This window comes from Chaetodon trifascialis, chromosome 19 (assembly GCF_039877785.1).
Source record: "Chaetodon trifascialis isolate fChaTrf1 chromosome 19, fChaTrf1.hap1, whole genome shotgun sequence".
NCBI lineage: Eukaryota > Metazoa > Chordata > Actinopteri > Chaetodontiformes > Chaetodontidae > Chaetodon > Chaetodon trifascialis.
The window spans coordinates 20,860,569-20,883,020 of NC_092074.1; the positions used below are offsets into that span (position 1 = coordinate 20,860,569).

Sequence of the window (22,452 nt, forward strand, 5' to 3'; positions counted from 1 at the left end):
TGTGTGTGTGTGTGCATGTGAGTCTCCTCAGCCTGCAGCTGCTGCATCTTAACATCAGACGGCGATGAACTCCCTCATTAGAGTCGCTGCAGTATTGGTGGTTTTGTGTTTCTATCTTTGTGAGGACCCAAAGTCAAAGTCAGTCTTCTGAAGGACTGACTCCAGTCCTTCACAGTGTTGTAGAGTTGGTCTTTAGGTTAAGGTTGGGATTATTAAGGTTTGGGGTTTAGCTGTTTAGTTGTGTTTGCTGGTTAAAGTACAGAGGCAGATTTTTCCCTCAAGAGTTGGTGGAGACCAAACCGGAGCTAAAAGCAGAGCGAATATTAGGATTAACGTTCATCAGGTGGACACGAACACGACTCCTTCTGTTCTGTGTCTGCTGGATGTGGATATAAGCAAATGTTTGCAAACATGGAAGCAATGGCGTCTCTATAAGAAGAGAATACGCTCAGGCTTGGTGTCTGTCACCACACTAAAGGACGAAGAAGAACTTTATATCCCATGAACTATTCAATGAATTGCAGTGTGGCACTTTGAGACCTCTTCATCTCTCCTATTCGTTATGAAGTGTGTTGATGTTTGAGGTTAGGGGAGACACTGAGGGATTCACCCCCACCTCACTGCTCCACATCTTTATTGGAGTTCTGGCCTAATATAAAACCTGCCACTTCTGATCCCGCATGACAGAAAACCGTCACGATGATGGAAAACTTTTAATGGCTGAACATTCAGTCCGTGAGCCGGAGAGATAGACGACGATGAGGAGGGGGGCTGGGAGGAAGTGTGTTTTGACGTTTGCGTGGATTAAAAAACAGGCCTGAATGACTGGATGTGATTGTGTTTAATTAAAAAGCTGTGTCTGCCTGTCAGGCCGGCTGCGTTTTTTTGGCATGTGGTTCTATTGTTTATGCCAAATCTGAAAACCTCGACACAATGGAATACAGGGCGAGCACGCGTACTTTTTAATAAACCTCCAATCAGCACCTGCGCTGACACGACAATGTCCTCTCATTTGTGGTCTTTTTACACCCCAATTAGTTGGTGACTGTTGTTTTCATCAAACAACAAAGAGAAACAAAGAGGAACTTTTCACCTGCCGGGAAACTTTGTGCAGACCTGAACTTCTTACCTCACCGCAGTGACGTGCAGGTGTACTCAGGTGTACTCAGGTGTACTCAGGTGTACTCAGGTGTGGTCATTTACATTCATTTACTGTAGGAGGGAACATTTCTCTGAGCTCACTCTCTCAATTTAAGGCCTGGATGTACCTGCAGGATTCTGTGACATCACAGCCAGTTTGGGAGCCAATCACCATCCAGCATGAGGCTCGATGTGCAAATACAGTCTGAAACGATTGTGTCCAGCACTGAAACTCTGGATAATGGAATGAGGAAGAAGGAGGACATGCAATTTTCAAAATAACACATATTATGGCCTTGTAGTTGACATATTAGCACAAAGCAACATTATTGTCCCAGTTGGAGTTACGTTTGTGTCCACCTGATGAATCCAAGTCAAGTACTGTAATTTCCGGACTATTGAGCGCACCTGAATATAAGCCGCACCAACTAAATTTAGAAAGAAAAAAAGATGTGTACATATATAGGCCGCACTTGTCTATAAGCCGCAGGTTGTAACATGAGATATTTACACAGAGAGACTTTTTTAATTTTTAATTACCGTAAATAAATGTTTTTTTTCCCAACACGCAGTAGTGCAGCAGTAAAACGACAGTAAAACTGCAGTAATACGGCAGTAAAACGACAGTTAAAGTGCAGTAACACGGCAGTAAAACGACAGTAAAACTGCAGTAACACGGCAGTAAAACGACAGTTAAAGTGCAGTAACACGGCTGGTTCAAAAACATGACCGGCCACCAGCCGTAGCCTGTTAGCCGACCAGAAAACACAATCAAACTAGCATCTTCCTCGGTGCATTATCTCTTCCACCCGTCTGTCTTGCTCTTGTGTTACCTGCTAGAGCGCCCCCTGGAGGCCGTTAGCCCGTAAAAATCTATAGATTAGCCGCTTTGTTGTTTAAGCCGCAGGGTTCAAAGCGTGTGAAAGAAGTAGCGGCTTATAGTCCGGAAATTACGGCACTCATTCTCTTTTGGCTCTGGTTTTTTGGCTTTTGGTCTCCACCAGCTCCTGAGAAAAATATCTTCCTCTTTAGCTGCTAAATGCTCCACTTTGTCCACCAGCTCGTCTCTACCTGTGTCTGTCTGCTGTTTGCTGCTGAGCAGGTGGTGAACTGTGGGGTTATACGAGCTGCTGCTGCTGCTGGAACCAGTAAATGTGCTGCAAAACCAGTGATGATCTTAAAGTGGCCAAAAGGCTCAGTTTAACCACAGAGTTGGTGATAGTTGTCTGTGGGTTTATCCCTTGAAGATCACTTTCGTAATACAGGAAGTAGTTCTTTGAGTCAGTGTGTTTCTATGCAAAATGGCAAAAAGTGGAGTTTTAATTGTCATGTGGCACAAGCTAATTTAGTCTCTTAAATGGCTGATCAACACAAGCTTAATTAAATATGAGCCAATAAACCAAGTTTAATGTGTTGCTGTGGGGATTCTGAGATAGCACAAGCTGGTTCTGTCAGTCCACAGCCTGGCTAATATCTGTCAAGAGGCAACAGCTTCTAATTCATTTAGTACTTCATCTTAGTCATGGTGATGGAAAGGGACAAAGAGCCATGAAGAAGAATAAGAGAATTCATCCCTCCCGCTGCATCATCGATTTGCATTAAAAGGTGTGAGGAGATAAAGAGGGAACAGAGGAAAGCTCTGCGTCTCTTTGTCAGCATGAGCCTCAAAAACACGTCTTATGAACTTCTACCTTTTTCAAGGAAAAGTTAATAATCAGCTTAGCCTGCTTTTAAAAATGTAATATAGCAGAAGCTCGTGTTCTGACAGTGTTACCGTCACTCACCGTCTTTCTCCTCCAGTCAGGTTTGACGTCCGAGCTGAGTTTCCAAAGGGAACCCAATTCATGTCAGTGTGCTTTTAGAACTTAACCTCAGATTGCCAGCGAACAAACTGTGATTCACAACGAGCAGAAAGGTCCTCACAGATGTTCCAAACAGGCTATGTTGAATATTCACTGGCCTTTAAGCTCCAGTTTGAGTGGGTTTCTCAAAACAGCTGCTGGCTGCTGCTGGAAACCAGGTCGGTGAGGACGGCAGTGAGGCCAAAGTGGGTTCAGGCTGACGTCCCACCTCTGTTCTGATAGCATCTGCACTCGTGTTTCTGGAAATGGCTCTCCATAAAAGTGTCAACCAAATGTGCAATGTTTAAATCGTCCATCGCTGAAGTGAAGTCAGGAGAGCGATGGAGGAACACCCACGCTGCCGCTTTTCTTTGATTGCTTCTGCAAACGGCTCCTTAATCAAACCGCTGAATGGGTCAAGTGGTATTACTGCTGATTAGATGGCCCTGGCTCGGCCCGCTGAGGATGACGTACCCTCGACCTTGCTCATCATTCACTGACTCTCAGTTTTTCTGTCCCTGTCTTTCTCTCTCATGTTCTTCTTTCATCTAAAACAAGTTCACATTTCATCTCGCTTCCTTTCATTTGCTTCTCCATCAACTATTTCCCAGTCTATGTTTGGTTTGATTGACGCTGGAGTTGGTGCTCACAACTCTCAAGCTAACTTGTTAGCATTGGCCGCTTTCTCTGCCATGCTTGTGTGGCTAGCTCACTACAGCTTTAGCAATATATCTGCCTAGCCATGAGGAAGACTCCGGTCATGTGCAGAGTGTAGGCAGGTGCGTAGGCAGACAGGCAGGTGTTAGCAAATATAGGCTAAAAGCTTTAAATGACGTTGCGTTTAGGTGCAGGTGTGTTTCTCTGACACTTTATGCAGGTTGGTCATTGGGAGATATTTTACTTCTGAGTGTTTGCTCATTGACTTCAGATCATTTGGTGCCATCTCATGAAATTCAACAGCAGTGAAGCGTGTTTAATAATGAGATGTGAGATGTGTGTTTAATAATGAGATGCTACGAGTGCGGTGCAGAGGCAATCGGCCGGCTTTGCTTTAGACCAGCTGCAGACGAGCGTCCGCTGAGGATATGTGAGGAGAAGAATTGAGCTAATTCAGATGAAGCCACTGAGCAGTGGAGGTCAAAACCAAAGCTGTGCTTTGTTTACCACACAGGGGATTTGTTTGGTCCCTGGACACGCTGCAGCATTGGAAAGTAGAGCTGATAAACTATTGATTAATATAATTTAGTTTCTTTACATGTGGACATTTTATTGATTCCTCATGTTCTGGTGTGTTTTCCAGGGTTTCATGTCTGATTATGTCTTTTTCTCTCGTCTTCTCATCTTTCCCTCTTCACCTTTGCCCTCCCTCAGTCTGTCTCTCTGGATCTAATCTTTACTACAAGGCAGCTCTGATGGTATTTCCTGTCATTCGTTACACAGACTTACATTCATTTCCCACAGACTTACATATATACTAACCATAACCATAACCACTACTTGCCTAACTCTTACCCTTACCTTAACCTCAACCCAAGTCTTCACTCTAATTCTTTATGATTCATGTTTTATCCGCATAAGGAAGGCGGGTCCCCCCCACCCCCCCACCCCCCCACCCCCACAAACTCACAAATATGCTGCAAACAGACAATAGACTGTCTTATTAGTCTGTAGGAGAATGAATGTGAGAAGCAAACAGGGAAGAGGAGAGTTTGAGAGAGACATTCAGATGCAGAAATACAAAAAGAGAAAAGAAATCATGACGGACACCGAGTCTGAGAATAAAAAGAGATTTTGATTAAAAAAAGGGGGAAAGAGAAGTTTGAAAATGATGAGGTACAAAGACTGAAAATCAAGAGACAAAAATCTAAGCTTGTGATTCTACAGTCATCGCTCACAGAAGAGGAAGATGGACAGACAGCCTTCCTCCTCTTTGATTCTCACTAGTAACGAGTGAGAAACTAGTACAGTTTGTCCCGTAGGTGGCAGTGGAGGACGGGTCGTGTCCTTACCTGCGACATGGTGGCTTTGTTCGGGCCTCTCTGTGTGAAATCACACAAAGGGAACGGGAGATGGACTGCATTCATGTGCTCTTCTAGTCTACCAACCATTCACACTCACATTCACACACCAATGGGAAAGCCATCAGGAGCAATTTGGGGTTCGGCATCTGGCCCGAGGACACTTGGACACGCAGGTTTCAACATGCACGTAAACCAAAGACCTTCTGAACCACAGCCAGCCCTCGAGCAAGGACATGGAAAGAGCAGGGAGGAGCAGGTGACATGTTCGCTGACAAAATATTTTAAGAGTTGTTATATCTGCAAGCCGCCCTGCACAGCTGCAAACATCTCACCCACACCTGACAGCGTTTTTGCATCAATATTTCTTGGGACTCTGCCGGAGGAAGATGTCTCAATCCTATTTAGTTTTGATTGGCTCGCACGTTTCTCCAAGCAGCAAAGCAGCCCTGAACACAAGGCCTGTTTGAATGGAGATGTGAGCTGTGATTTGGAGGTCTGGAGCCAGGGTGTGCTTTTCTTTTCATCTTATGAAGAGAAAACCCCAGAAACATGTTTCAGCTTTCAGAAAGGTGGATGAAAGGAAGCCTCTTAGAGAGAGCGTATTGTGGAAGAAAGGCTCGTAAGGTGAGCGGGCGGCTGTATGGTTCTCTACAGAGAAACACATACGACATGAAAGACATGAACATCCACACAGTGATGGACACTGAGGAAGAAAACGAGAAGACAGACAAAGAGCGAAGGAGACGCACAAAGAAAATGAGCCTCATAGCTACAAGGATCATTAGTAAAATTCCAGGTCTGGAAAATAAGGATCTCTGCACGTCTGGAGATTTAAAGCGAAAGGTGAAAAGACTTTGTCACCACTGTGTCTTACAGCGACTGCAGAAAAGGAAATTCAGTCAAATCCAGCGTGTGCCATCAAAGAGACTCGGCTGCAGAGCGTACATTACATCCCATTATTCCTCCTATGGATGAAACGCAGAAGATAATGGAGGAGGAGGATGAAGAGGAGGAGGTCTCCGTCAGGCGACGAGGGCAGAGAGAGGAGGGAGCGAAGAGTGACAGTTTGTGAGATGCTGGAAAAGACAGACGTACGAAGACTGCAGAGAGAGACAGAATAGAAACAGGAGAAGAGAAGGAAAATAAGGATGAAAGAGCAAAGAAAAGAGCAGTTTTAAAGTAATTTGAAAAATAAAAACTTTACCAAAATCTCTGTTTGTTTTCGTCGACAAGATAGAGAAGACAGAATATCAGCAGGAGGAACTCTGGTCTAAAACCAGCGAGCTAGCTGGCTAACTAACGCCTTGCAGTCAGAAACAGCAGCCCAGCATGCACCTGAGCAGCTGCTGACTAACTTTCTGCAAAGCTGCATGTTTTCCATCAGATCATGAAAAGATAAATAAATCCAATAAAAACTAACAAGGACATTTGACACAGGACTGAGACAAAGACTAAAGTTAACGCTGCTCAGGTCTGTTAACCTGCTTCAGCCTGTAAATCGAGTTAAAAAGAACGATCAAACGTCACTTAATTCATCATTCATTCATCATACGAGACAAACGATGAGTGGATGAAACAGAAAAGAAGGCGTCGGTGTGACAGAGCGGGAAAGACAGAAAGGGATCAAAATGAAATGCAGCAGGCCCGATTATTGAATTCAGAGGAAATCTGCTGACAGCGAGCAGCCGGGGGACTTTAAAAAGAGCACGAGACGGGCCTTCAGATCGGGAACCACAGAGGGACTTCTCCACTCGCACAACATCAGAGCGAGGAAGCTCGACACAGCGGTGCCGATGGCTTAATCCCGGCTTTCGAAACATATATCCGCTAACGGAGCGCAGCAGCTCAGTCAATAGCAGGAAGCACAAACAGCAGATTTCTTCACAGTGAGTGTTTGAAACGTTTGATTGCTTTGGTCTGAGCGGCGGAGAATCCCTCACGTCAGCTCAGACCGGGTTTCTGTTCCTGGGCCTTTTTGTCTGCGTCCTATAAATTAAAGTCATATGAAACTTTTGTCACTAGCAACGTTTAGCCCCAATACACATGTAATACTCATGTCCCACGCACACGAGCTGCAGAACATCCAATGACACGCTTCATTTGACTCGCTCAGCAGCAGCTCAGCGCAGTATGAACCAAAACACAGACTGAACTGGATTATCTGGGCTTCTGTGCTGAGTTTTTATGTTACTTCACTGAACCTGAAAAGCCAGTCTCTCCAAATATGACTCACCAGGGAATACCTTTTCCAATATTACTGGAAATGATCAGATTTGATCATATTTTAGTAAGAAAACTTGCTCTATGTCTTGTTTCAGCAACACTAGCTGCTCCATGAGGCTGTCCTGCACACAGCGGTTCTTTGAGCTACATGCTAACTCCAGCATGCTAAAGCGCTCGAAATAAAGATGCTAACATGTGGATGCTGAGCAGGTGTATCACCATCATCGGCATGTTAATGAGGGCCGAACACAAAGGGCAGCCGAGGCTGACGTCAGTAGTATTTCAGTGTTTGGTCTTAAAGTGTCGGACAAATTAAAATTCTGAGCTGCTAGCGTGGAAAACAACCTAAAAGCTCTCATTTATTTTGATTAAAATAATTTGCTGCAAGAAAAGGGGCTTTCAGGTGTTGCCTGTAGGGGAATCAGGTAGGTCCCCACGTGGATCGTCTTCATGTGCTTTTAAAAGCCCATAAACTGGGTTCTTTCGTGAACCTTTGAAGGGTGTTTTTGTTTGTTTTTTGGTGAGGGACCTTTAAGCCTTTTGGTAATGGAGTTTTAACATTCGGCTCAAGTCACAGGAGATTCCACGGAGAGCAGAAGGGCTTCAATTAGAGAGCGTTTCTTCTTGTTAAGCTCGCTAAATCTTCAATGCAGCTTAGATATGTGAGGTTTGAATAGAGGCTGCGTGTGTGTGTTGTATAAAGGGTCTAAGTGTGTGTTTGTAGTGTTCAGATGTAAGACATGTTGAGATACACTGTGTTTGACTGTGTGCACGACCGAGGTGAGGGTAGAGAGAGAAAGTGAGTGACTGAGAGCGATCTGTTTGTTGCATGCACACACACACACACACACACACACACACACACACGCTCCTGTCTCATGAGGAGTTTCTGGGTCCACGCAGGAATCTGAGTCAGACGGTGAAGTGGTCTGATGGCTCGCTGCTGCCATCAACTGGTCACCAACAGAACACACTTCACACCTGCTTCACCCCTCCCACACACCACTGCTGAAGGGGTCCTCACTGAGACCAGGAAAGACCACGTCAGTCCAGTTCTCAGATCTTTGCACTCGCTTCCTGTTTGTTTAAGAAATTATCTACGATCCCGTTCATGTGCATCATGGTATGAACAGTTATGTGGTTCTGTATCAGTTATTATTGTGCAGGAGTGTCCTGTCATCAGTGCTGTGACTTGTATGAACACAAGAGGGCGCTGTTGCATCATCTATCCTGATGATTTGAGTACGCTGCTCTTAACTCCTCACTTGTTCTCTTACTAAACTGGATCCTCCAGTTTCATACAAATTAACTGATGAATAACACCCTTATAATTTCGCCTATAATCAGACAGTTGGTATATTATCAGTGTCCAGTGAAAGCATCCATCTCTGACTCTGAGTTTTAAGTTTCCAGGTAGTTTTAAGGATTATATGTTTCTCTATGGGTTGAAACATTTCCTCTACCTTTTAAAGAAGTCATAAAATCCCTTTAAAATGCCGTTCGTTATCTGTTGTCGCCAGCCTGAAAACAGTCATGTTTTTCTTCATCCGTAGAAATAAGATGTGTTGGAAATACAGATTACTTTAAAGAAGTGCATGCAAGGAAGGCGTGAAAATACATCAGTTATGTGTTAAATTTATCACACGTGGCATTAAAACAAAGAAATCAGGACTTCTCCCTATAAAACATGGCCCTCTGAGGCGTGTTGCTTAAGTAGTGTGATGATATTCACATTATTCACTGCTAACGATGTATAACTGGAGGAGCATCTATACTCAACTGCTTTCACTTGTTGTTTCACCTTCTGTTTGTCATGTATTCAACTGCCACTTCAACATTTTCAGTATTTCCACAGTTTCAGATGTTTCTTTTATAGTTGTTGAGACTCACCCTGAACCAAAAATGTCAACCTCGTGGTGGCACTGTCACTACAATTCATCCTGCTTGGGCCACAGATATCTGTACAAATTTTCATGCCAATCCATCAAATACTTTTTGAGATATTTCAGGCTTCAGGCGTTCATTACAACTGCAAGTGAACGCATCTGCATTTCCATCATATTTCCATAATATGAAGCTGTATACGGATTAGTTGCAGTCCGGTGGGAGCTTGATGTCTGCGTTTGTCCCACAGCTTCGTGCTCAGATCTCAGCTTGTGAGTCAGACCTGATCTTCGTGCTGTTTTCTGGCCTTATTAGAGCTTCTGATTTCAGCTGACAGGACTAATTACTGGAGGGAGGAATTACTAATGCGTCTTGATGCAGACGTAACCTGGGGTGGCCTTCACCGCGCACACATGCTTGATACTTAATGGTTGCATAAATTAGTGGGCTAGCAGAGCCTGCGTTGCAACCACCTGCTTGGTCATCAAACTTCACAGCTGCTTCACAAAAACTGAGCCTTGAGCCAAAATTACACACTACAGTTTGATCAGTGTGTGGGCAAGTCTGTAAGAGAGCATTTCAGCCCACAATATAGAGCACGCTGTTACAGCTTTTAATCAACTTCCTGTCAAAATCTGTCCTCAACCAGTCCTCCTCTCTGGTCTATACATGAGAAACTCCACCTGGACTTCAGCTCTAAATCACAAGCTCAGCAGCAGTAACAGCCAGACTGGTGGTCCAACACATCTGTCCAGAGATATCACCACAGGTGCTGGACGGATTGGAGATTGGACAAGCTGGACCCGAGAAGATGTTGAGCGAAACAAGTGTGCAGTGGATTTTTGTGATCTGGAGAGTCAATGTGCCAGTGAAGAAGAATTAAAAATGCTCTCTGAGCTGATTTATGACAGAGAAAACTGACTGTAACTTTGTACTGCAAGCATTTGGAAAACATATCTGCAAAGATATTGTTCCTGTGTGTGTGTGTGTGTGTGTGTGTGTGTGTGTGTGTGTGTGTGTGTGTGTGTGTGTGTGTGTGTGTGTGTGTGTGTGTGTGTGTGTGTGTGTGTGGAGTGTAGTTTCTCATAAATCATTTAAAATGAATGAAAAACAGTAAAGATACCACCAGGAAATTTTAGTGCTGTATAGAGCCAGAGAAGGGCAGCTGGCCAGAGTGTACACACACACACACACACACACACACACACACACACACACACACACACACACACACACACACACACACACACACACACACTCCAGCTGACCAGCTGGGTGGTGGTAATGAAGGTGGACCAAATGAATCATGCAGCAAGTTTCTGTTACAGCAGCAAACATTTGTCATTCGTCTTCATCACTGTTACCGTGGCGACAGAGGGGGATGAGGGAAGGAGGGTAACAGGGGAAGGAGGAAGAAGAGGTTTTTCAGTTTTCACAGTTTATGCTGCAACACTGAAATCATACTGATGAAGGTACCGAGTGAGAAGACGGCTGAAGGTCTCCACGGCCAAAGGTCGCACGAGGATCACTACGTTTTATTCAGATCTGATTGGCTCTGAATAAAACTCTGTTTCTAAAAACAAACACTGGTGTCCAGTTCAAGTTTTAGCATTGAGCTACATCACAGACTGAGGCAAGATAACAATTAGAGCTGCAAGGATCAGTCAGTTAATCGATTAATCGATCAGCGGAAAATGAAACACTTGATCGTTTCAGTCATTCTTCATGCAGCACCTGCTGTTTCAGGCATCTTAAATGTGACGATTTTCTGTTTTTTTCTGTTTTGTATTATCGTTAGCTGAATATCTTTGGCTGTGGAAAATTACAACATGTATTTTTCACTGTTTTCTAACATTTTATGGACAGAATTGATCACTGGAAAGCCTCAGGCGGCTGCTGTCTGTGATTTCTCTACAGATGAGCCAGTTTGGATGGAAGACCTGCGCTCACTGCTTGACAGATTCAACCCTGATAACACAGAAAGAGGTCCTGAATATGTTTAATTTACATTTAGTCCATATTGTTAATAATAATTAATAAATTACAACAGTTGCTTCACTAGCAGCGTCATTGTTGATGGCACCTCAGCAGCAGCAATAAATACTGTTTTGTTTTGTTTTTTCTTAATGTACATGAGTATGACCGTGAAGGTAAGAGCCTCGCCAGCAGGTGAATCAATGGACCGTAGAAAAAGTCAAAACAGTGATTTGGGATTCTTAGATTTGAAGCGCTGACGCATTTTTCACCATATTGTTCCTCTTAAATCTGTTTGCCCTAAGGGTGGAGAAGTATTGGGAGTATGGAGAGACAGGAGATGAGAGCAGAGGAGGAGGTGGAGGGAAAAGTGAGGATGTTTGCAGGTTTGGAGAGCAGAGGGTCCACAGTCCAGATGTGCAGGATGGGCTAACTGTAGCACAACACGTGACTTTCTCTTTAATTGGGACGTCACGCAGGTCTTTTCTAAAAGTGGACAACAAGCACCAGTCTGCACTGCTGGTTTTACTGCTGATCCAGGTGAACCCTGCGGCTAGACTGATGGTCACATAAAACACATCATGTATCGCATGGATCTCACCCTCCCTCCCCGTCTTTGCGCTCCACTCTGTGTCATGATTGGAGAAGCTGCACTGACTGGATGCATCACTCCCCTTCACACCATCCAGAGGAGCCTGAGCTTTTTGTGATTGAAAAAAACGCCATCAAAACGCATGCGTGATGTCAGCCAGATGCCTCAACACCGGGCTGATCGAGGACTGGAGTGACAACTGATCGGTGCGCAACGAGCGAAGGAGCGAGTTTGGTGCGTAAGAGCGCAAAAAAGGAAAAGATGGTTACAGCATGAAGCTCTTCCAGTGGTGACAACCGACGTTGCGATTTTTGGAGGACATATAGGCAACTTTGTTTTTTGGACGGTGAGTGTCTGTTTCTTACAGGACCGATAATTATTTTTGAAATGTGATGAACTGTCGTCCCCTGCTTTAAATGCGCACAGACTAAACCTGTATCATGTGTGTATAAGTACACGTTAGCAGTCATTTTACTTCGGATGGTACATTGTCTGATTCCCATATCACATAACATGGATCGTATGAATGCATTCTGGTGAGTATTTGACGTTTATCGTGCCATATTCCCCCAGCAGCGATGAGTATTCAAAGAGGATGAGGGCTGTTGATGATATATGTTGCCTGTCCGAGTGAGACAAAGTCTCTTCGCCTTCTCCCATATGTCAGTAAACGTCGCTTCGGGCCAGATGTGTGTGTTCAGTTGTGTATTCCTGTTCTCACAGATCCTCCGTCAGCTGATGCAGCCTGTGTTGTCCATGATGAGCCGCGCAGGTGAGCTCGCCGCGCTGCCCCACGCCGCCTATCGCGACCAGCCACGCAGAAAGCAGAATGTGAGACACTTCTCGACCTCGCTGCAGCCGCTGCAGCTCGATTATGACGGACACACGATGGGGCACCTTGCAGTGACCGATGTGGCGCATTCAGTCGGGAGCGCGCATGTGAACATTGGGAATGTTGACAGTAATGTTGCGCGTCACGGAGTGCGCATCTTTTCCCACTTCCCGGGCCCCAGCTGCGCAGCAGCATCGCCGGGACAGCTGTCGGCCAGCAGGCACCTGCAGAAACTGAACACACAGTATCGTAACCACGGGCAACCTGCACCCCGTCACCGGAGTCACATGCACGAGCCACAGTCCGTGAACTACCCGGAGCGGTTTGGAGACTTCAGCGACGTGACGCACCTCAGTGCGCCCGGATGGACTCCGGCGGGTCTCTTGGAGCACGTCCCCGGAATAGACTCTGATCTGGTGGACGAGGAGGCTCTGATGAGTCTGGTGGTGGAGCTCGGTCTGGACCGGGTGACGGAGCTGCCGGAGCTGTGGCTCGGACACAACGAGTTCGAGCTGGTGGCGGATTTTGTGTGTAAACAGCAAACCGGAGTGAGCTGAGCTGGAAGACGAACGCTCCGGTGCAGCCTGTTGTGGGTCATTGATTTCCTTTCATTTTTTTTATTTCGAATAGAAGAAATAAATAAATAACTAAGTAGCTCAGCGAGGCCTTTGGTTTGATGTGGATGAGACAGTGTAATAATTTTCTTCAGATGTTTCTTCAGCTTGATACCCTGCTGCGACTTTTCAGACTGCAGTAATGATTAAAAACAGCTGTTTAGAGAAGTGAGCACTATCACATTTTTTGTTCTTGCTTTGATATAGTAATACTATGATGTCGCCAGTGTTGTAATGTAACTAAATACTGTACTTAAGTAAAGTACAAGTACCTCAAATTCCTTCCAGCCTTTTCATGCCACTTCCTGCTTCTACTCCACCACATCTCAGAGAAAAATATTGTACTTTTTACTCTTTACTTTATCTAAGAGCTTCATTTGGAAATGAAGATTTGTGCACACAAAACAAGAGGAACTTTTAAAAGATGATGTTTTGTTGGACATTAAACACTAAATTCCTGCTTTTACATGAATGCATCAGTAATAATAATCAGTCACAGGGGGCAAAAATATAGATAAGAGGCAATGAAACAATTAAAAACTGAATATATAAATAAACAGATGATATCAGCAGGTTCAGCTGCTCTCACGCTGTTTGGAGAGTAAAACCAAATGTTTTGTGCTGCTGTATGCTTTGTGAGTTTCCTCCAGGCTCGACCCCCTTTTGTCCACTGTCAGAACACACACACGCGCACACACACACACACACACACACACACACTCATGTGGCTCAGAGTGTGAGCTGAGCCTCTGAGGTTATTTTGGGGGTCAGCTGTCGTTCGGCCGTCAGCAGGATCCTCCTCCTCCTCCTCCTCCTCCTCCTCCTCCTCCTCCTCTGCCTCCTCTGCCTCCTCTCTGCCTCTCCTTCACTCCAGTGATCCTGGTAAGACTCTTTTCCTTCTTTTCCCCTTCACAAATCTCTTGTTTCAGTAGTTTCTTCAAGTTTACATTCGTGCTGTGTTGTTGCCAAAAGTGGACAACTGAAGCGTAATTTTTGCTGCCTTTGTGCTTCTGAATTGAGTTATTTGGTTCGGAAAAATACATTTTATTCCTTTATAGGCATTAAAATGGCCTGCTGGTTGGTTTAGGGACACTGATCTGATTTGCTGTAACGTTTTAATGTGGAAAAAACACATGGAGGGCGTCCATAATGGCTGCCGCGACACAACAAGTTGCTTTGTCACTGTCAGTGAAGTGTGAAATAATCTGTCCTCACTTCACAGCTTCAAGGCTTTTAGTCGCACTATAATCTCATATTAGAAGACATAATACTTCATTTAAAGGCTATTTCATACGGTGTGATATTATTGCTGTTTGAGCTTCAGACTTTTCACTGTCAGCTTGAAGATTTTGGGACTTTTTGGCCTCTTGTGCTCTTAACTCACATTAATAACTCACATTAATTTCCTGTTTTGTACAAACAGGAACATCAATCTTCTACATTAACTCATCTTTTAACTTGACATGACTCACTATCTGTCTTTATTATTTAGTCAATAAGGTACCTTTGATGTGGTGTTTCTATTATTTTGTCCACCTAGTGTTTGCTGTGATTTTAGATTTGAAAACACATTTTTGAGTGTGTTCATCATCAGGTAAAGATACCATGGCAGGCTGTTTATTTTGAAGTGGTGGACAGCTTGAACTTCAGGAGGAGGGGCTGTGATTGGTTGCGTAACTTAGTGGGCGGGGCCTGATTTGCTTTTTACCGCAGGACTTTTGGGTTAGAGTGTATCACACCAAACAGACAAAGCAGCCAAGTTGCATGAACACACACAAATCCCCATGTTTCATGTGGTGTGTGTGTATAACCCGTGTGTGTGTGTGTGTGTGTGTGTGTGTGGCAATTTGACCATATTTGGACACTCTCAGAATAGATGTGACTAGAACAGGTGTCTGTTCACGTGTGTGTGTGTGTGTGTGTGTGTGTGTGTGTGTGTGTGTGTGTGCATGTGTGTGTGTGTCACTGTAGGGCCTGGCTGCCTCAGATGCCTAATTTTAACTGACCAGATACAATAACGGTGGCAGCCGTCACATTGCAACAGAGCTGTGAGGACAAACAGCCACTGGACACACTGGATATCACACACACACACACACACACACACACACACACACACACACACACACACATTTATTTGATGTGGTTTTACAAGATTTCACCAAGATTTCAGAAAACTCAGCCACAGCCGATCATTTATTGTCCCTTGCAGAGGGCATCTTTGGGCCTGTAGTCAGAGAGAGCTAAAGGTGATTGTCCTCTGCATAATAAGATAAGATAAGATAAGATAAGATAAGATAAGATAAGATATAACTTTACTAACTTTACCAGCCAATCAGATTTGTCGTTTGAACGCGGCTGCGCTCACGCTGACCCACAGGAGCCGTGCACATCAAGCAGAGAGGCTGCTGGGAGGCGAGAGGCGCTGCGGGAGTTTAGAGGCTTATTATCGTCCTCCGTTTAAATCCATGAATAACTTGACGGACGCGCTGACAGACTGATCTGTCACATCTAAGCCCGTTTTTTTTTAGGCTGAATTAAAAGATCAAATGTGGATTTAGCTGACGGATATATTTACGCAGGATGAGTTTGGTGGTTAAAAGCAGATGCTGACCACATGTCACGTGTCCCTGAATGGGTTAAAATGACCGCTGGGGAGACGTCCACAATGAGAAGTGTCCAATGAGTCTTTTGTCTTTGCTGAAACTTTAAAGAAAACTTTATTTATCTTGCAAATGGTGCAAATTTCTCTTTAAACATTCCCTCCCTATCGTTATTCACAGACCGCTGAGGATGGAGACGTCTGTGAAAGCAGCTGAGGTGTTGGTGCCCCCCCAGCCGGATGTGGCGTCCCCCTCCCTGGATGCTGACAGCACTGAGGGTGAGGCGGCGGCTCCTCCTGCGTCCTGCACCTCCTCTGACCTCATCGACCCGATGGAGGAGTTCAGCAGAAGGCTGGAGGACATCATCAGCACCTACGGCCCTGCGTCCAGCGTCCTGGACAGACAGGTAGGTCACATGACGTCAATTCACGTGTGAAAACAACCTTCCTGACTCGAGTTGATCATGTCAATAAAGTTTCATACTGTTTTGACTGTAGCCGAGTGTGATGGAGGTGGAGGCGAAAGATGATGTCGCAGTATCGATGGAGACAGGTGAGACAGCAGGATGCTATGAAGGTGAAGCTAACAGCAGGTATTGTCCGTCAGTGTCATTCCTTTGATTTACTGCACAAAGAGGAAGAGGAGGGTCAAAATCAATGCAGTAAGAGGTGAAGGTGTTCTTATGTTTACTCAGTGGATCCTACATTTCCCATAATGCAATGGGATGTAGTCTTACATTCATGGCGTTGTGTTAAACTGAGAGGTGTTTGATATTTTGTCTGCACTTTTTCTGGTTTATTAACAAACTAACAAATCATCAGCTGACAACCAAAGTTTTCTTATGGCAAGAAAGTGAGAAATACTTGATGATTCAGAGACAGTAAAAAGAAAAATTCTGTCTAATACAGTGTACAAAACATCAAATATTAGTTTTTTATTGTGAAGCTTTATTTCAGATTTTTCATTTCTCTTTCGGGCAGTTTGCAGTGGTGGGAAGTAGCTGAGTACACTGACGAGTACCTGAGGTTGTTATTGACTCAATTTATCAAGAGACTCGGGTGCACATGCAAAAAAGTCCAAAAGCTAAAAAATGTATTCAACTCGAGGTAGAAGCACAACAAAAAGACAAGGCAGGAAGAAAACAAAAAAAAACATCAAGCAGAGCCAAAAACTGCTAACAAGCAACAACAGAAGCTGCTGGAAGACAAACAGAACAAACAGAAGCAGGACTATAAATACTGCAGGGCTGATTGGATCATTGAGAACAGATGGGAAGTAAAACAAATACAGGAAGTAAAGATACAGAAATGCATAAGGAGGCTACTACAAAATAAAACAGGAAATGCAGTTAACAAGACTCCATGCATGATGTCACAGAGGTACTTGTACTTCACTTGAGTATTTGCATTTTGTGTTACTTCTCCACTGCATTTCAGAGGTATTGTACTTTTTAACTCCACTGTGATTGATTCATGGATTTAGATAAAAGTTACAGATTCAGATCATTAATTAAAATGCTTCAATTAAAGAAAAACACGATATATTATCAGAGATTAAGATGAATGAAATTAATTTTCACCAGCTGCAATATTAAAGTGATGAGCATTAATCTACCAATTATTGCATAATCTAGTCATACGTTACCTTTTTAAAGTCTTTTTAATACAAATTATTATTCTGTAATTGGCATTATTACTTTTACTTAAGTAAAATAGTCTTTAAATCAGTCTGTAAGAAATTGACCCTTCCTCTTCTGTTTGTCTTCGTCTCTCCACAGAAATCTCCATCATCATGCAGAGTCTGAACAAACTCTCTTCTCCAGAGCAGAAACTGGAAGATCTGGTCAGGAAATATGCTGAACTGGTGAGATTTCTTTCAGACTTTTTGCAGAATTTTCTGCCTCAAATGACGAAAATTATTTATTTCATTCAAATAGAAATGTTGTCGTGTTTGATAATTGCAGCCATAAAGCAGCAAAAACAAGCCTGTGTGTGTGTGTGTGTGTGTGTGTGTGTGTGTGTGTGTGTGTGTGTGTGTGTGTGTGTGTGTGTGTGTGTGCAGGCAGCCCTGCGGCGCTCTGATGAGAAGCAGCTGAGCGTCCTGCAGCAGAGGTTGTCCGTCCTGCTGGACGAGCAGCAGCAGCTGCAGGCCGAGAGTCGCAGCAGTATCGCGGCTCGCAGCAAACTGGAGACTCTGTGCCGAGAGCTGCAGGGACACTACGCCGTGATGACGGTATGTGGGTCCAGCCGGGAGGGGCCGGGAGGCTGCTGGATGTCCTGCAGTGTGTCAAATTATTTCACATCTTTGGGACCAATGCTGAGTCCCTCAGAGAAGTTTTGCCTCCGGTAGAAAACATCCTGCAGGCCAATCTGACACAAGAAAACAAAGCGAGAGATTCAGCCAAAGCCACAGCTGAATCCCTTTTCTCCACCCACTGACCCCACTCTGCCCCCCTCCAGGAGAAGACAATCCAACGCTGCAGGGAGGATGAGGAGAAGAGGACGGAGATGGCCAACCACTTCCAGATGATGCTGACGGAAATCCAGGCTCAGATCGAGCAGCACAGCACCCGAAACGACAAGCTGTGCCACGAAAACAGCTACCTGACAGACAAGCTGGAGGGCCTGATGAACCAGTGCGAGCTGAGGGAGGCGGTAAGTGGGGAGGAAGATCCCTCTATCGTGACACTTCAATGAGCCATGAAGGCGAAACGAAAAAGATAACATTCACACAACAAGTTCACCTTATTAGGACGTGGTGCATAATGAACACAGTTAATACTATATTTATATTGAATATTGGTTTATAAAAATAGCTAAAACTTCTATGATAATAAACTTAATATCTTTGGGTTTTGGAGTAGACCAAACAAGCAATTAGAAAATGCAAAGTCAGACTTTTAGAGGACATTTATCCACAGTTTGATGCATAAAGAAAGGAGCTGTTTCACGCTCAGATTCCTCTCGTCTCTGCAGAATTTGGAGAAGATCAACGATCACCGCGAGCTGCAGCACAAACTGACGGAAGCTAAACTGGAGGAGGCCAACGCTCTGCTGATGGAGGCCGAGGAGAAGCACAAGAGGGAGAAAGAATACGTGAGTTTATACGAACTGAGGCTTTCGGCAGTGATGGTTCAAAGATCAGATTTACATCAACTGACCTCTTGTTGCTCAGAAATACAGCGTTACTGCCTTAATGGATTGTTATTCATTATTAATTGTGCAACCATGTATTTCACATTATTCCCTTTATGGGAGTTTTCTGTTTCTGCTGCCACTGCTGATTAATGTCATTCAGGATTTGTCGCCCTCATTTGTTTGCATTGCTTAATTACCTTAGAGCCACAGTTGCAGTAACACATCTTTATCCTTGTTAAATACAATGCTCAGTAGTAGCAGTAGTCTTGTGTTTTTATTAACACATTAGTCATCCTCAATGTGTGAAGGCCACCCGCATTGACTGTGTATTGTCTCTGTTGCCGTAGTTGCTTAGGGAGGCTATTGACAAAACAAAGAAATGCTTCGCTATGAAGGAGCAGGAGCTGACCATGAAGAAGAAGGTAAAGAAACGTCTGTAATGTGTCTCTGTTTGCTCTCTTCTAACCAGTTACTGGTTCAGGCTGCTGAGTGGAAACTGCAGGCTCAGACACTCAAAGAGCAGGCGACTGTCATGCAGGCACAGGTGAATATTCACTGACGAAACTAACATGCTGACATGAGGAGAGGCAGGCAGCACACAGCGAGCTGCAGCAGCAGGGATGAGATGATGGCTGCAGAAAGGCAGGGCAGAAGGAAAGGAGCCACAGTGAAGGCACACACACCCTGATAGTAAAAAGGGTTGGAAAGATTTCTGTTTGGGGCGATTTTTGACACATTTTGAGTATTAAATTCACCTGGAAACTCTATTTTCTGCATAAACCCTGATTGCTCAATCTAATAATGCATGATATTAATAATCCTCAACCTATAAAGGGACAAAAAGTAACTAGTTACTAAAGCTGTCAGATAAATGTTGTGGAGTACAAAATATAATGTTTGCCTCTGAGATGGAGCTGGAGTTGCGTAAAATGGGTAAGTACAAGTAGGTACTCAAGTAGTGTGCTTGAGTAAATGTACTTCATCCCATCAACGGATGTAAGTCACAAAAACAAGGAATTGAGGTCTGACTCGGACTTGACTGATGTGAGACTCAATGATCCAAAGACATTTGACTTGAGACGTGAAAGAAAAACAGTTTGGGGTTGAAATAATAATAATATTTGTACTCACACAGCAACTTATTTTAAGTGTTTTCCCAGCCAGCTAAAGAAAGTTAAGGGGTCAAAAGTGAATCAGTCGACACACGTTTGAGCTACAGCCCAGTTTAAGAAGGATGAATTTTGTGTCATATGAGGACTAAATATTGATTTACAAATGATCAAGCAGCCATTTTCCTCTATTTGTTCCTGTAAATAAGTTCATTTCTGCGAGATCTGCTGAGTTTGAAGCGTTGGACTCCTTCATTTATAATGCTGAATGCAAAACCGTGCAAGTGTGAATGATTAATGGCCCCCAGCAGTGTGCATAGCTCATAATTAATGACTGGTGCAATTTGTAATTAATCATTTAGAGACCCTGTCATTATCCAATGCCTTATGTTTCCTAAGAGTTAGAGCAAAAATCAGGTTCTGGCTCTTTAAGCATAGATTATGTGCCTGCACTGGGCTGTCTTCTAGGGCCGAGACTCTCCTTGAACAATGACATTTGCAGTTTTGACCACATTCAATTCTCAATGCAAGTAAATAAAAGAGAGTGTTGCTCTCGAATGATCACTGCACTGATTATGCTGGTTTTGTGGCCATGTTGTCTTAAAACTGTGAGTTAATCAGTTTGAGAAAGTGAATCAGTGAATATTCAGGAAGTTTTCTGAAATCCTGTCCTTCTGTCCACAGCTGACCCTCTACGCACAAAAGTTTGACGAGTTTCAGGCGACACTGGCCAAAAGCAATGAGATCTACGTCCGCTTCAAGAAGGAGATGGATAATGTAGGTGGTGACCACAGTATGAAGTATTGTATTTTTCGGTCTGATTGTCCTCCTTCAGGACTCGTTCGTCTTACTTTGTAAATGTCAAAAAAGGTTTTCAGGCATCAGTGCAGCCGTGTCATTTTAAACTATCCTCCCTTTCAGATGTCACAGAAGATGAAAAAAATGGAAAAAGAGTCAAATCTTTGGAAGACAAGGTTTGAGAACTGCAACAAGGCTCTGACCGACATGATTGAAGAGGTACGTTGTTGTGTTTGTTGGTTTTGGAAAGGATTAGATTTACTGTGTTTGAAAACCCCTTTCCTTACTTTTTGAGGTTTATTTTCACTTTCGTTGCTTCTCATTTTCTCTGTTCCAGAGAGCCGAGAAAAGCAAAGAGTACGACCTCTTCGTCATGAAGATTCAGAAGCTGGAGAAGCTGTGCCGTGCCCTGCAGGAAGAGAGGGTGGTCCTCTATGACAAGATCAAGGAAGTCCGCCAGGCTAACGCCAACGTCCCATCAAAGGTCTTTGGTAGCTCTATCCCCAGTGACATCGCTGACATTGAAGGTGCTGACAAATCTCCCCTGCTGACCCCTGTGGATCTCCAGGAGATCCAGAAGGAGGACCCGGTCTTAACAGAAGACATGACCCGTCTGAGGGAGGAGCAGGCCAAGCTGCAGGAGTTCGCTGCCTGCCTTTTGGCTACACCCAGTGATGATGAAGAAGAGGAAAGTCATGATTTAGATCTTCAAGGAGACATGGTGGCTTCAGCATTTGACCAGTTCAAAACCAAACCTCAGGTCAAAGAGGAGGCGGTTTCAGTCCCGGAGGTGGTAGAAGTAAAATCAGAGGCAGCAGAATCAGCTCTCCCTGAGGCTCCAACACCTGTGGAGAAGACTTCTGAAATGATACCAGCAGACGCAAAACCCGAAGCAGCAACAGTTCAACCACAGGTGGAGGATGAAGAGGCGCAACCAGTTCAACCCCAGGAGGTGGACAAACCCCAGGAGGTGAACAAAGAGCAAGTGCAACCACTTAAACCAGATGAGGAGACTCAGCAGCAACCTGCTGAACCAGAGCCGACACCAAAGCCTGAGCAAGTCAAGATGGATCCACCAGCAGACCTGAAGCCAGAAGCAGCAGAGGCTGAGATCTTGGTCAAGCCAGCCGAGGTCAAACCAGTGATCCCAGTGGAAGAGGCTCAGGCTGAACCAGTGGTACCAAAAGGAGCACCAACCACATCAGAGTCAGCTCCACCCTCTGAAAACGCACCTGAAATGACTGCCGCCTCCAACTCTGACTCCTCCAAGAAGCAAACGGCAAAGAAAAAGAAGAAGAGGAACGGCAAGAGTGCAAGCTAAAGTTTTGGATGTGACAGTGTGTGTGTGTGTGTGTGTGTGTGTGTGTGTGTGTGTGTGTGTGTGTGTGTGTGTGTGTGCGTGTGTGTGTGTGCGTGTGCGTGTGTGTATGGGGGAATAGTAGGTGTGTGCAAGGCTGAAATCATACAGTGCTTTTGTGCCTTACGGAAATGTTAAAATCTTTACTTTGTCCCAACTGGTGCAACTGAAGATTTAAAGTTAGCAGATGAGGACAGACAAATAAGTCGACTGTATTTCACAGTTTGAATGTCTAAGTAAACATATTGTTTGGCCTGGTAGAGGGAATCAAAAGACATCCTGAAGAATTTCTACACGATTTTTCTGTCAGAGGGATTATATTAGTGT

At 44.3% G+C, this 22,452-nt stretch overlaps 2 protein-coding genes across 4 annotated transcripts in view; both read left to right on the forward strand.

Moving 5' to 3' along the window:
* Positions 1–22,279, forward strand: part of txlnba (taxilin beta a) — a 356,647-nt gene extending 334,368 nt beyond the window's left edge. Inside the window, exons 1-13 of one of the 3 annotated variants that reach the window (XM_070987887.1) lie at positions 13,963–14,003; positions 15,905–16,130; positions 16,222–16,276; positions 17,502–17,587; positions 17,786–17,956; positions 18,184–18,378; positions 18,700–18,819; positions 19,209–19,283; positions 20,655–20,747; positions 20,892–20,987; positions 21,106–21,720; positions 21,778–22,171; positions 22,211–22,279. In XM_070987887.1, coding sequence (XP_070843988.1) covers positions 15,915–16,130; positions 16,222–16,276; positions 17,502–17,587; positions 17,786–17,956; positions 18,184–18,378; positions 18,700–18,819; positions 19,209–19,283; positions 20,655–20,747; positions 20,892–20,987; positions 21,106–21,720; positions 21,778–22,089 — 2,034 coding nt within the window. In that variant the 5' untranslated portion in view covers positions 13,963–14,003; positions 15,905–15,914 and the 3' untranslated portion in view covers positions 22,090–22,171; positions 22,211–22,279. Of the gene's footprint in view, positions 1–13,962; positions 14,004–15,904; positions 16,131–16,221; positions 16,277–17,501; positions 17,588–17,785; positions 17,957–18,183; positions 18,379–18,699; positions 18,820–19,208; positions 19,284–19,330; positions 19,406–20,654; positions 20,748–20,891; positions 20,988–21,105; positions 21,721–21,777; positions 22,172–22,210 lie in introns of those variants that run through there. The other 2 variants (XM_070987886.1, XM_070987888.1) reach the window with 2 other exon arrangements.
* Positions 11,749–13,402, forward strand: cited2 (Cbp/p300-interacting transactivator, with Glu/Asp-rich carboxy-terminal domain, 2). Its single transcript, XM_070987750.1, has 2 exons — positions 11,749–12,021; positions 12,399–13,402. Exon 2 carries the CDS (start codon positions 12,414–12,416, stop codon positions 13,062–13,064), a length of 651 nt encoding a protein of 216 aa, XP_070843851.1. The 5' UTR covers positions 11,749–12,021; positions 12,399–12,413; the 3' UTR covers positions 13,065–13,402.
* Positions 22,280–22,452: the final 173 nt, after the last annotated feature.